General features: G+C 41.3%; 1 protein-coding gene across 1 annotated transcript in view; it reads left to right on the top strand.

Moving 5' to 3' along the window:
* The window catches only part of SAMD3 (sterile alpha motif domain containing 3), a 42,120-nt gene extending 29,610 nt beyond the window's left edge, over positions 1-12,510 (top strand). Inside the window, exons 8-11 of the mRNA XM_009319039.1 lie at positions 9,406-9,609; positions 10,002-10,173; positions 11,886-11,968; positions 12,226-12,510. Of these exons, the coding sequence (XP_009317314.1) occupies positions 9,406-9,609; positions 10,002-10,173; positions 11,886-11,968; positions 12,226-12,510 (744 nt within the window). The remainder of the gene's footprint in view (positions 1-9,405; positions 9,610-10,001; positions 10,174-11,885; positions 11,969-12,225) is intronic.
* The last annotated feature ends 2,240 nt before the right edge of the window (positions 12,511-14,750 follow it).

Below are 14,750 nucleotides of genomic sequence, written 5' to 3'. Positions count from 1 at the left end.
ATGTGCAAATCCTCTCCCAAGAGGACCAGATGAAAATCAGAGAAGACCTCTGGCCCAGGAGGCATCCAGGTAGAAGCTGGGCACCATATGTGCTTGTTTTCGTGGTATCATGTAGTACAAGAGTGGTGAAGCTGGTGAGAACATTCTTGCCCTAAGGCTGAGGCTTCCCCTTAACTAATGAGGCTCAGAGACTGAGCTTGGCTCGGAGGGAATAGATGGGCCTCCTGGCTTTAAACAAGGGGTGGGTTGTTGAAAAGCAGCGTGATAGGCTTCCTGAGTCTGGCCAAAATCCGTATTAAGATCACCTTGGGTGCCCAGAGCCAGATGTAATGATGAGGCCTGGAAGGTTTAACCTGCACAAAGTACCTGGTTCAGGGCAGATGTAGAAGACAGTCCCTGAACCAGCCAGCACAAGGGAGCTAATTGTTGAAGGAAGCCAGCCATTTAATGGGGTGAAGCAGATGATCTATGCTGTCTTCTGCCTTTACCCTTCCTCAGCCTACGCAACCTTTTGCCCAAGTCAGACTGATACTTGAGGCTGGGAGTCTGCTTGAAGCCTCTGGGGGTGGTCTTAGGGCTCATTCATTGTGAGGAGAAAAATGGTGATGGAAAAGTTGCTGCTTTTGGGTGCTTCACAGAAGTTTACCCCATTGGCTTTATGCTCATCGTGATCTGGAAACTGTCTTTTTTGATGAAAGAAGGAATCAGGATCGAGTGATGTCTACCCTGTGAGCTGGAGTTTCTTTTACCTCAAATTAGGTAAATTAGGCAAGTTAGACATTTGCTAGAGAGATGCTTTTCTTTGAGGTGATAACTAACATCATGTTTGTCAATGAGATTATGCCACTGCAGGAGTTAGAAACTTGAAACAAGGTTTCAAGGAGTGTGGAGAGAATAGGATTTCAGAGGCCATGGCTGGAGAAAAAGGGATGAATGAGGAGAGAAAAAAAGGCATCAGCGAGGGAAAAAGGAAACCAAAAGAATCAAAACTCTCAAAGAACGAACAACTTGTGCATGAGATGCAGAAACTCTCTTGGCTGAGTCCTGTGGTTGAGGGGCACTATTGGCAGGTACAGCATTAGATGCCATCTATACTGTGAACGCTGTACACAGATGAAGCAGGGGTGATAGCCCCTTTTCCTCTAAGATTAAAAGTCTCCAAATCAAGTGCTTGAATGTCTCCACAGCCAGAACGTGTGTGCACGTACAAATGATCATTCAATGGCTGTACTGTTGTAATGTGATTTTTCCACTAAAACTTTGCTGTGCATACATAGTGTGTGGTGTTGCTTAGCTAATATTTTAAAATGCTTGTAGAGTCAAAGCAAAAGGTTTAAACACAAATCCCTGGTGTACACCTTCTGCTTCACCTTCTTACTTATGTCATTCAGTATCTCCACTGTTCAGTAAGTTAACATAAAGTGTAAAATATGGGTTGTCCCTTGGTAGAGGAAAACAGATTTCACCCATTTTGCTTATGCTGTGTGTTTGGCAGCTTACAAATCATAAAGCAGTTGTGGTCAGAAATAAACTGACTTACGTGGCTTTGAAAGTTTGCATTTAGCATTGGCATGTTAAGTCTAGCTCTGAAAGTGTCTGCCTGGCTCAAAAGAGTAATTATGTGTAATTACAGTAGAGCCTGCTTTAATTAAACATCTTATTTGAGTACAAGTCAGCGTGGATCCTGCACCTAGGTTACATGCTCATTTTGCATGAAAGCAGTCTGCCCATGCTGTTTCAGCTGTCTTTGTGTTCAGTGTTTGGACATGAGAGGTGGTGAATTGTGATGCCTTCTCAGCTCTCTCCCACCCTCTGGGGCCAGAAGATGGGCCCTGAGTGGTGTCCAGCTTACTGCCCGCATTTCAGATTCAGACTTGTTCCAGATCAGTCTGGGGTCTTCTGGGTTTTTTTGAGCAAAGCTTCACATTCTAATGATCATAACCTGGTTTGAGCATTCCTTCTGATACAGAATGCCTCAGTGTTCAGCATACTAAATGTCACTATGATGAACCTGAAAGTCACCACAGAAAAAGGGCTGTCCCTTACAGTAGTGGTATTAAAAACTGTTCTGTACACTGCGTTTTTATGATGCCTTGTGTCTGTATGTATTCTAGACAAAACAGCAAGACCCACTTTTCAGTATTCAAAAGTCAAGACACAAGATTCAGATTACGCTCACTTAACTACCCGTGAAAGCTGTTTCTTATCCTGAAGAAGTTACAAAACCCAATTAAATGGAAAAGATTATCCCAAACAAGGGTCCCACCATACTCCCAGTGTGAGTTATGCAAGCATCATATTCTTTGTTTAGGCAGAGAGAAGACACTGAAACTGCTACTGTTGGGTTTTCTTGCATAAGTACCTTGAGCATTGATGCTAACTTTGATGCAGGTAGACGCAGCAATCAAGAAGTGTTATTGCATCAATGCTCTAAGCAATAACATGACTTGGAGTATGCATTGGCATCTAGCAAGGAAAATTTGAAATGTGTTTTTTCAAAGGAAAATATTATTAGCTGCTGCTGGGAGCTGACAAGATACTGAAAGCGGCAATAATGAAAGGTAATGCAACGGCTGTACCAACGCTGCTACTCATCAGCAACCCAGTCCCAGTCCCAAAGTGTGGTGTAAAACAAGCTCCCATTCATTGCTGGCACCACTGAACCTTTCTATGTGGCACTGCTGTTCCACAACACGGTTCTCATTACCATCGCATGGTTTATACACTTTCCAGCAAGCAGATTAGTCTCCATCCAAAGGAATTCCCTCAAAAGGAATATTCCCATACATCCCAGGTGAGGGACCTGAATCCATGGCTGGCAATGAACAGACCAGCAGGATGCAGTGCAGTGTCCCCATATCCATCCCTTTAATTCTACTGGTCCTATTTGAATTCACTCTCTCAGGCTGAGGAGTAAGTAGGTCCTGTTGGCATTCTTCAAAAAAGAGATCTTGATCTCTGGGATCAAGGGAACTGGTATAAACCCTTGTAAAGAACAAGAGGTGCCTGCTGTCCTGACCAGAGGAGTTTTCATCGCTCCATGATTAGGCAGTCATGTTACTTTGGTGTTGAGATTAGTGGCTTTTAGGATTTATGATGCTGGCTTGCAACGGCAACTGAAAGCGTAGACCTTGGTGATACACGTCATGCATAAGAATTGCTCCCTTCTTCCCCATAAAGAGATGTAGCAGCTTCACTTCCTTGGCTGTGGCACTGACTAATGAAAGTGCACCGCTAGCTGAGGCTTTTTACAAGAATATGGTAATATAATCTCTAGCTGTATCTTGGGAAAAACCAAGATCCACCAAAAGGACATTAAGGAATTGGGCCTTCATTTAAACACCTGTCTCCGACCAAATGACTAACTATCCTTTTGCTTCAGGAAATGGGAGACATGAGGGATTTGGAGTCTAGTTGTTTTATGTATGTATGTTTTCTTGCTTTAATGTGAGCATCTTAAAACAATCTACTTGTATGTGGTTCCAAGTACAACTGTGAATCTTAACTGGAGGTCACTATCAAAAGACATCTGGAGCATGAGCAAAGAGCCCTACAACCTGTGTGGCTCCTAGATCTAGTGGTTTTAGTCACAGATACCTGAGATGCCAAGAAGTTAAGGGTAGTTGTGGGCATGGGCACTTGGGGATGGGCCCCCTGCGGCTGTTGCCCTTTGCATGTGACTCTAACAGAAGGGCTAAGAGCCTTGGCAGGACCATCCCTCAGGCAAGGTGGGGGTTACACTGACATACAAGTACTGGATACCCTCTGCTTACCTCATTAACTTCCTTTCTGCATCCTTTTGACCTTTTTCTCTATTCTGCAGCATGTCTCAGGAGCTTGTGACAAAAAGGCAGCTTGTTTTTTAAAGACATTGAGGCAAATTCTTGTTTGTTACAGAAAGACTTTTTTAAAAAGCAAACTTCTATTATTTAAAAAGAAATTCTTTACTTGGCAATGTACATAATTTATAATGTAAGACAAAATTCCATATAGAAAAAACTAATTAAAGATCACCAATTAACATTCTCCTTATCACTACAAGGGAAATGGATGTTACTGGTGACACAATAGAAAATCTGGCCAGAGGAGTTTGGGTGACCTCAGGAATGAAGGATTCCTCATTTAAAAAGGCTATTTTTTAGTTCCTTCCTGTGTACTTTCTCACCTGTTACCTTTGGCTTCTTTTCTTCAGACACTGCGATAGGGGATCCTGGCTTCAGTCTAGCTAGGATTGCTTTTCCCCAGTGTTATTGAAATAACTGAGGTTTAACCTTATTGTCACAATTTTACTGGAATATTGCTGTGCTGTCACTAGCTTTCTTGCTTTGATGGTTAAAGTGGAGAGGATCTAGAGTCCTCCCTAAATTAGCATGCGATAGGCTGATAGACCAGTTGAATAACCAGCTTTCCAAACCCAGATTCTTCCTGTCCACATCAGCAATGTTAAAGTAACTATAAAAGATTTTAAATCACACTTGAACTCATTCTCCAATAAAATTTAAAATACGTTGCAAAATGATGTCCCACTGAGGTAACTTCTTTCCCCCAAAAGAAAGCCACCTCTTACCTTTCTACTTACCTTAAAAATCAACCTGTTCACAAACTAGAATGTTTTCATTTTCTCCTTTTAGTTTTTAAGTGAATCCTGCATTTAGGTGTGACTGAGTTAATATTCATTGCACTTTACTAGAAAAAAGACAAATTTGCAAAAATAGGAGTAAGGGCTGAATATAATGGAAACGGAGTTATAAAGCCAGTTACACATGGGTTTACTTACAAACTATTGTTTGTATTCCCTAGTAGGAATGAAACTATGCAGAGACAAAATGAAATGATTAGATATAAAAGGCACAGACCTGCCACTGTATATAGACAAGGAGTCCCCAAAATCATAGCAACTTTGGTTGCTAATGCCAACCCTAGAACTCAGTATTCGCTTGCTCTTTCATTGCAAGCATAGTTTTACATCAGCCTGTGTTTTACATCATACTTACCATCGCCCATCCTCAAGATACTTTGTTTGTTATGTTTCCACTGCACTTTAATAAATGAGAAGTAAACTCTGAAACAGCACTGGCTACTAAGGCCAGTAGAAAACTGTTGTTCATTGGTATCCAAACGGGACTACCACAGACTCGGTACATTTCTGGAGCTCTATTATTTGACTGAAGTTTTAAGATGGGTTTTATGGCTGGGTGTGTATATCCATTACATAGACTACTAGTTTAAACAAGCTATGTTAAAGAGCTTAAAGTTCAGAACTACCAATACCTTTCTTCAGCCTAGAAGTGCAGCTTAAAAAGGTGAAAAGCTTGCACATAGTGATTGCTTTAAGCAGGCTGAACACTGCAAGAAAACCAATTCTAACACTGACTTTTGCTTGTGTTACATGTAATAGATGATTTACACAATGAAGTTTGGCCTTCCATCACATTGTTTTTTTCCTAATAGATAAGTATGACAGTAATTCTTCCTTATACCGCTGCTGTATTTCTATTGGTAGGTTCCCATTGATGCTTACAAAAATGGCAAATGGTCTCATTTAGCTAATTAATAATGTCATTAGCTAAACTAGTTCTCGAGGACAGAGCTGACTACATGGAAAGTCCATCAACTTGAGCAGTGTTTGCCTTGACAAGGGGGATGGAGATAAGCTGGAGTAAAGGTCACAACTTGCTCTCCTCGGTGTTTGTTTCTAAGCAACCCAGTCAGTTTGTCTGCAGTTACAGTACACAAGGTTGAGTTTGTTTTGCTTTCCTGCCTCTGGAAGTAAGGCACTGAAGGTGACGGCCCCTCTGGAAATGAGCTGCTGTGCTCCGCATCAGGTGGCTGAAGAAGCTCCTGCTCCATGGGCAGGAGGCTTGGAAGCAGACCCACAGGGGAAGCCAGTAGAAACAGAGCTGTTTGGAGTCAGAGACTTCAAACTAGCTCTTCCTCAGAGTAAAAAACATAATCGTAATTAAAAAAATCCGAACAACAGTCCAAGTTTGTGTGTCTGCATGCGTGAGAAAGCATGAGCATCTTGAGACTGACAAGAATGGACCAACGCTTGTTCTTGTGCAGTGGTCACGCCGAAGCAAGACAGTCCATCCAACTTAGTGCAAGTTAACAGGTTCAGGAACAGCTGAACGGCCCACTTGGGAATGTGTGAATAATAGAATAGTATTCACAGTCAGTAGCCAGTACAAATTAGATAGCAGAAGATACCAAACACTGATGCAGGGAGCTTGCAGAGATGACATATGCTAGCAGCAAAACAGGACTCTGATGACTGTGAGCGATCCGCTGGAGATTTACACAGAATTGGCTTTGTGGTTTTCTGCCTTTTCCGTACTGGTTATAAAGGCTTTTTCAAACAGATGAGAAGCAGGAAGCCTGATGCTGCTAAGGGACAGGAGTGCTCGGGGTGCACTCTCCAGGTGCAGGAGTGCTCGCAGAATATAAAGCCATACCAGAGAAACCAGACAGGCTTTGCAAGGCTTCTCAGACAAGGAGTTCAGGCAATCGCGTTACTGGGACCATTCTTCATAGGCAATGTCAGAGCATCTGTCTCATATCGGTGAGTCAGTAAAGAGGTTACAGAATAATATGCTCAAGTGAGCAGTAACACATTCCCAGGACCAGACAATATTTGTGCAAAATTTTCAGATGTGTCCAAGGATAAAATAGGTAGTTTTCTAATTGTGATGTGCAATTTCTCTCATGAAACGTGATACTAGAGAATTGGAGGTAGCTAATTTGATGCCAGCTTCTGGAGTTTCAGGTGAGAGCTAGGGAACACACTGACCAAGAAACCTGCTGTCTTTACTGGCCAAACTGGCAAGAATTGTAATGCAGACCCAAGAGATGAACACATTGGGAAGGAATCAATGACATTTCTGTAAACAGAAGTAATTCTTCATAAATTTGTTAGTGCTTTGAAGTATTCAACAACCCTGAGGACATGGGAAATCCAGCTGATATAGTTTACTTTGACTTCAGAAGAGATTTCACCACATGCCTGTCAAAGGCTCTTATAGGATATAATCTGAGGAGATAAACAGGAAGGTCCTTGCATGGATAAACAGTTAAAAGATAGAATGAAGAAGGCTAGGCTGAAGTAGTTGGGTTTTACAGTGGAAAAGATTATTAATGCTTAGTTTATGCAGTTCAATATATTTCTAAATGATGTGGAAAAAGGAGAATAGTTGGCTGACCACGTTTGGTGATGCTACTAAGGGTAGTAAAGACCAAGACTGACTGAAGAATTGCAGAAGGACCCCATGCTACTGAGTGACAGGGTAAAAAACCAGCAGATAAAATTCAATAGTGATAGATGTAAAATAAGGCACAAGGAGAAAACCCAGTCCTAACAACATTTACAGTGATGGGCTCTGAGCTTATTATTACCATTCACAAATGATATTTTTGTATTATACCAAAGAAAATTTGGCACAATGCTAAGCAGCAGTCCAAAAAAGTATACTGAATGCTCAGAATTATTTAAGAAAGAAACAAAAGGGAGCGCATTATTCCACTGTATGCACCTGTGGTGTCCCAGCATCTCAACTAGTATTTGAAGTTTTACTGTGCCCATTTCATAAAGGTTGTAGTGAAATTAGAAAATATGCAAAGACAATAACAAGGATAATTGAAAGTACGGACCATTATATGTGGAATGATTAAATAGCTTAGGACAGTCTTGGCTGGAAAAGAGGTGGCTGAGGATAGAATATGACATATCTATAAAACTACAGTGGCAAGGAGATGGTGAATAGGTATGGAATCCAGTACGATAATTAGAAGGCAGAAGCAGCAGGAGAAAACAAACAAAAGAAGGCATTTCTTCTTACAGGGCATAGTTAAACTGCCAAATTTAATGCAGGATGTTGTGGAAGGTACGATTTTATGAGAGTTGGAAAAGTGACTGGGAGAAGTAACGGGAGAGAAAAATCTACCGAAGGCTACTAAATATAAAGACATAACCCCAGTTCAGTGGAGTCTTGACAGGACTCAGGGGAAGCACCACTACACAGTCGTCCTCACCTTATACTTTTTCCCAGCACCCCTCGCAGCCAGGTGGAGGAAGGTATTGGACTCAATCATCTGACCTACCACTTCTGTTCCTGTGCGGTGAGGAAGAGGACAGGAACGCCTACTCAAGCTGGTCACAAACAAACCTTACTGTTGAAATGCAATTAGGACTAAAATCCTCTATTAGAAAGAGCGCAGGCTGTGCCGATACAGCATCCTAGCAAGGGCCAGGGGAGTACTGCGTGGGTTGCGGTAGGTAACTGTCCTGCATGCAGGGCTGGTTTTCTTCTGTCATACCAATGGCTATTGAAATCCATGGATACAATAGTAGGAGGGAGACAGTTTTTTAATTGCGTACCTTGTGCAACCATTCTTAGAATACCACGTGCACAATTTAAAAAAGGACGTTGATTAAACCGGAAGGTTTAATTGCACATATGGAGCACTGCGAAGCAGTTTTGTATGTGGTATGTTTTGCAACCCTGTTTCTTAGATGTTGTGGGGAACAGGATGAAGTGTCCCAACTTGCTCTGGTGTTGACGCACAGGCCACCACTGACATAGACGTCAGATTGTCACAGCTGCATCAGCGACAATACGCATGGGAAAAGCCAGTGTAAATGCAGCCCGAGAGTGGTAACTGTACTAACAGTGCATCTGTATGTTGTCTCAGCTTGTTTCACTGGACAAGTTCACTGCATCCTCTGATAGAAACTAAACAGCCCCAGGCTACTGCCACAGATGTACTGCTTTGGATAGCCACTCCTCTCCTTAGTAATTACTGGGCTTGGAATTACAGCAGGGACAATAATAATAATTTTGAGGAAGATTGTTAACTATCTTCAAGTTAGTTAAATAACTAACTCTATTTCAGAATAACTCTTTGAAAACACTAACAGTCAAACTGCTCAAAAAATGCTTTCCATTAAGAGTTTTCTTAGTTCAGCTGGTCTCCTTGGGGGTAAATACTTCAGTTGCATAAATGTGAAAGTTGTCCTGCTTTTAGGACCTATATGAGTAAGAAGAAAATACTATTTCTCTTGGTAATACAGAGCTAATATTGCTAAACACCGAGTCATCATTAGAACTGCCTACTAAATTCCAATAAACCACAACTAGGCAAACCAGACACAGGCGTAGGACTTTCATGAATATCCTCAAATATGTAATTTGAGCTTGGGAGACTTGGCTGATAGCTATAGTATTATACGAAAACAGATCTTAATATAACTATTAGAATATGAGGGTGAGTTCGCAGAGCTGGTACTGAAATGACACTAGAGGTACTTTCTGCTGAGCTTGACTACACTTTGACTACATTCAAATCCCAAAAGCCACATCAGATAAAAAGGCTAGCTGATTTGTTACAATTCTGCCCTTCATTTCTTGGTAGGAAAAACCCGTTCATCTTGAAGGCAGTGCAATGGATGTACACATTAAATGGCTTAAGGAAGAATATATGAAAACTCAGAGGAACTGGAAAGAAGTGGATAACAGAATGAATGTGACAATAGAAATACGGAGGAAGATGATCAGCAATAAGGCACCTTTAAAAGACATTCTTAGATTATTTCCTTTCTTAAGATGCCCTTATCAGGTAACAGAGCTGTTTTTAATAATGACATTGAATTCTATGTTACAGATGTGATACAATTGTAGGCATGTATTTTAGTGGATGTTTCCGGTGAAGCATCCATCAACATTGTTCTCTTTAATCTAACTCATATTTTTGCTGCTAACTCCACTTTAAAAGATTCACCAGTCCTGTGTTAAACATGCCACATACAGCACCAGTGGATTTTCTGAAGTATTTTGGTGTTACTTGATCTATTTCTTCCCTCCTTTGAAAAGAAATGAAACCACCCCCTCCAGTTTATAATCTTATTTTACTGAGCTAGTCTTATCCTGTCTTCAAAGTGTGCACCTCGTGTTGTTTTCAGTTTTGGTTTTGAGGATTGCAATAATACCAACATTTTCTTTTTCTTTTAGCTTTTTAGGGAGTTCCAGCTTCTCACACACATGGACATTTATAAGAAAACAGTTGAGATTTTGGAGATTTATTCAGAAAACATATTATCTTTGTATGTGGTGAGGAATAATCCAATTAACATTATGCTGCAAGAAAATCTGAAGCGGCACACAGAGGAAGACATTCTGAAATGTCAGTACAAATCTTCTATGCTCTGAATATCAGAGTTTTGTTGTAGCTAATTGTTCTTACCTACGTAACTAAACTAGCTCTAGTTTTACTGCAAAAACATTTTAAAATGTCACAGTTGCTTGAAAAATATATAGTGATGGGGAAGCATTAAGAATAAAAGCTAATAAATTACTAGGAAAATTAAGTCAGTCAGGTGTTGAAACTTTTTTTTCCTATTGAATAAAAGATTGCAGGTTTGATAAAGTTAGTAACTGCCTTAAAATAAGAGGAGCAGAATTATGTATTTCTAGATATGTTAGAGAGTGCTTATTATTTTCTAAAAATACATGCAGAAAATGAATTTTCTGGTTTAGAAAGAGAAATAGTCCCATAAAAAGAGACAATTTCCTTTCGAAAGAGAGGTACTGTTTCTATGGTTGAAGTCTTCATCCCAGTGGAATAACGGAAGTAGTTACCGTTACCTGTATCTCAAGTACCTCGTCTCTGCAGAGACGCATTGCAGGAAAAAGTGCACAAACTGGTACCTCTGGAGAGCAGGTACCACAGTCATGCAAAGAGGTCCCGGTATCTCGCTGTGTTTGGCTCGCGAGGGAGCAAGCACCTGCTGCCACTCAATTTCTTTCAGTCTGAAAAGTCTGGGAGTGCGGTTCTGCAGGGACAAAACATTGAAGGAGTTACTACTCATAATCTTTATTCTTCCCAAACTGCAGCTGTAGATGCCTATGCCTGAGCTTAGCTCCGTGAGAAGTGCTCCTTTGACTGTCATTTTCTATCAAACAAACAGGCATAATGCCAGGATGTCAAATCAGGGATGACACAGTATGAACACGTGTGTTTCCTATAGCAGTTTCACTCCTTTTATTACCGGGTTGTTTCTTAAAGAAGTAAGCAGAGTAGGTTAACATGTTGGGTTTTTTTTCCTTTAATCTTAAAAACACGAGTTCTCAACAGCTCATGATAGATTAAAAAGTGTCAACGAGCAGCCTAATCCAGAAAGCCTTCATAGACTTTCTACTCATAACTTTGGCCTTAGAAAGCTATGGGCGTTGTAATTTCCCCTTTTCTTACACAATATGCCCACAAAGATTTTAATTCATACCTTAGTGAAGTCCCAAGGCCTTTACTTTCCTGTTTTTTTCTTACAAGCAACTCGACCTGGCACCTAGATAATAAATGCCTGATAAGATAGGTTCAGTGAAACACACGCCACCAGAAGTCTGACCTGCAAAAAAGATGTTACAGTCATTAATAGCTGAACCAGAGGGGTGGTGGCTACCACATCCCAGGAGGTCCTGCAGCACCAGCTTGTACTGCAGCTTTCAAAGTGGAGTTCTCTGGCAACAGGGCTCCCCAGAGACATCTGATTTACTGGGGAGAGAGGAGTCTGGGAACGGGCGGTGGGGGCAGGAGGATTACTCAGCTCGCGAACTCCACTAGAAGCAACCCAAAGGCCTACTTACTTATTGTGAGAGAAATTTAATCGTAATACTGAGTAGCAGAGCACCATGAATGATTTGAATACTACTGCCCGTTGCCAGCTGAGGCACCTAAACCTTCACTGCTGTACAAACTACTCTTCAAAATGCATTGAACAACAGTTCCACTGCTGAGCTGTTAACTATTTCATAGGCTGCAATCTGCTTTTCCAGGACAATACTGCAGTGCCAGAACATTTTCATGTGTAATTTAGCAGAAATCCTTGCCTTTGACAGATATGAAAATGACTGCTGCATGTTTACTCCTGCCAGAAGTCTTTGGAGACGATTCCAGTCTGTTTGCTGCAGTGAACGAGGAGGTAGGAGACAGAGCACTGACAGTCTTGGTCTGTCTTCCTCCTATGAGCTGCCTGGGCACATCACCTGGCCTTTTGGTGGCTCAGCTTAGTTCCTGGGAAAGGACAACATTAGCCTGCCTTTTGGGTAGAAGGCAAATATTCATAGAAATACTACCTAAATTCAAAGCAGTGTTATTATGCTTACTTACTTCTTTGACCTGTTCACCAAAGCGATGCTTGTGACATCGTTTGAAATACTGTTTTTTTTTTTAATTTAGGTGAAGGTGGTGACACCAGTGTTGGAAGTCAAAAATCCCTTCAATGTGAATTCATGCGAGTTTGCACTGTACGTAGGAAGAGAAGAGCTAGCCCAGCTCGATGACTGCACCATGGCCCTGGCGGCGCTGGTGGCTGCATTTCACGTGTTCGATATCCCGTGCCCAAAGAGAATCCACAGGACGCTCAACTTCCTGGAGTCCCTGGTCTTTGAGGTGAGGAGCCCAGCATCCCTGTCTGCCCAGGTAAAGAGAGGGCTGGAGGTACCCGAGTATCCCAGTATCTGATGGTGTACACAGCACTCCTCTTGGGAGCATTTGACATTTTGTCAAATAAATCCCTTTGTTGTGAAGATAGCTCAGTGCCATTCTTTCTGGTGAGAGTGTATGTGTATTTATAACTCCGTTATGTTTAATAATGCCCCTTTTTTATTGTACTGGCTACCTTCTTAGAAATTTAAAACCTAAGCATTTTCGTTATTTTAAATGGGAATTCTAGAGCACTCTAGAGGCATTAGAGATAATAAAATTTTCTAGATTACTGCAAGTGTCATGTATTATTTTTCCATATGGAGCGTTTAAAAGATTCGGATAGTCTTTTGACTGTCAGAATTTAAAAAAATGCTAATACATTTAATGTTTTGAAGTGGCACAAATTCAAGATTTACTTGTTACCATCATTTCATTATATTATGATCACTAAAAGCCTACTGTAATAATTTTTGTGTTTTAAAATGGTGGGCCTGGTTTATAATTTGCAGGATGATGAGTTTTCACTATTTTCTCCATGCATGAAACATTCTTTTCTTTTTCTTTTTTTGAACATTAATCCTGAATTTGCTAAATAGGGATTCTGAGATGAGCTCTCAAAGTAGCAAGAATGACTTATCTGGGATGCTGCCATGTGCGTTTGCAACCACAGCTTTGGCAACGGGGAGAAAACTCCTCATTTTCTTTCTGAATTTGTTCCCCAGAACAAATCGGCCTTCTCCACATGGTGATCTGCCCACACCGAGCGGAGGCCCTCTCCTCTCCTCTCCTCTCTTCTTCCACAACCTCCTCGCTAACACGCTCCTCTTAACTCCTGCATGTCTGGAAATCCCAGGGATTACTGCCTGACTGCACAACTTCAGACAAGCACCTAGTAATGGACAGTGGCAGCAGCCAGCAAACACGACCCATTACATTAATTAGAAGTTAAAATGGCTTTTTATTAAAACACTGCATTCTACTAAAGAGATCAATCTCCCACCAGTTCTAAAAATGTCCACGTAGGCAAAGCAGCGTTTCTGGTCACTGCGATTCTTTAAACACTTAAACACACAGCCTGGAAGACCACAGAAGTTTTGTTAAAGCCTGGCTGTGCAAAGGTGACTCCAATGCAGAGATCACAGTGGGAGACCCTGCAGTATGAGGGGAGATCGCTGCGTTTAATGGCCAGACTCGCTTTCTAAAGTCTTTGGATTCTTCATGTGGCTCCCATGGAAATCAGGGGACAACCTTTACCTGTGTGACGGCTGGGCTATCATCTCCAGCACAACATACAAAACAATAGCGACTGCCATTTTAAAGATTCAGTAGGTCTCCTGAGTGTTTTTAGTTTCCGAGTGAATTTGTTGCGTGTAGTTTTCATAACAGAGGTGGCTACACCCTGCTACCTCATCACACGGGATACAAAAGTAGGAATTATTCATGTCCTCACTGTTGTAAGTGATAGCTGTATGAATAAAATTTGGGCTCTGCATCATTTAAGTGAGGTTTATTCTACATCTTGTGAATGGTATTAATTCAAATCCATTTCTTGAACCACAGTACTTTGTAAGTACGTATATAAAAATTCAGGGAGCTGCTAACATCCCCAAGTAATCTCTGTCGAGCAGCAAATCTCTTCATTGGTTCTCACTGCAGGCTACAGAGCTGGCACACAAGAGAGAGACAGAGGGTGAGGGAAAACTACATGGAAGGACAGAAGGAAAGTAAACAGAAGAATTCGGCATTTTACTGATCTGCATGGGCAACTTCAGCTGCTGCCAGAGCCTTCGGAGTAAGTGTTTAGGGAGAAGGCAGACAGCAGTAGCCAAGCTGCTCTTTTAAACTCATGGCCATATTGAGCTACAGTGAGGAATTATTCCACACCACCCTCGGGAACAGCTGGGTTCATCTGAGAATCCTGGGCACACACAAATGTAACAGACGGCTCCAGTTCAGGTTTTATTTGTATTGTAGTACAATAAGAGTGCAATTTGAATGTACAAATATTGAACAAAATGTAAAAATATTATTTATGCAATGCTATGGAAAGAAATTAACAGAGCAATGCAACTTACTTCATACTGACCCTGTTTCACCTCGTATTATGGCAGGTACCAGTCACCTACATGATCTGGAAGGAGCACAGAGAGTTCTTGAAATCTTAAGGAACTCTAGCCAAAGAACAGCCTAGCAAAATCTGTGGGAAGATGTAAAATTCTCCCAGCTCTGTGCAACGGAAATGCTCTGTTTGTTCTCAGCTCTAAAGGCTGAGCAAC

The sequence above is a fragment of the Pygoscelis adeliae genome, unplaced genomic scaffold (assembly GCF_000699105.1).
Source record: "Pygoscelis adeliae isolate BGI_AS28 unplaced genomic scaffold, ASM69910v1 Scaffold172, whole genome shotgun sequence".
In the NCBI taxonomy this organism is placed as follows: domain Eukaryota; kingdom Metazoa; phylum Chordata; class Aves; order Sphenisciformes; family Spheniscidae; genus Pygoscelis; species Pygoscelis adeliae.
This window is presented reverse-complemented; position numbering and strand designations above follow the sequence as displayed.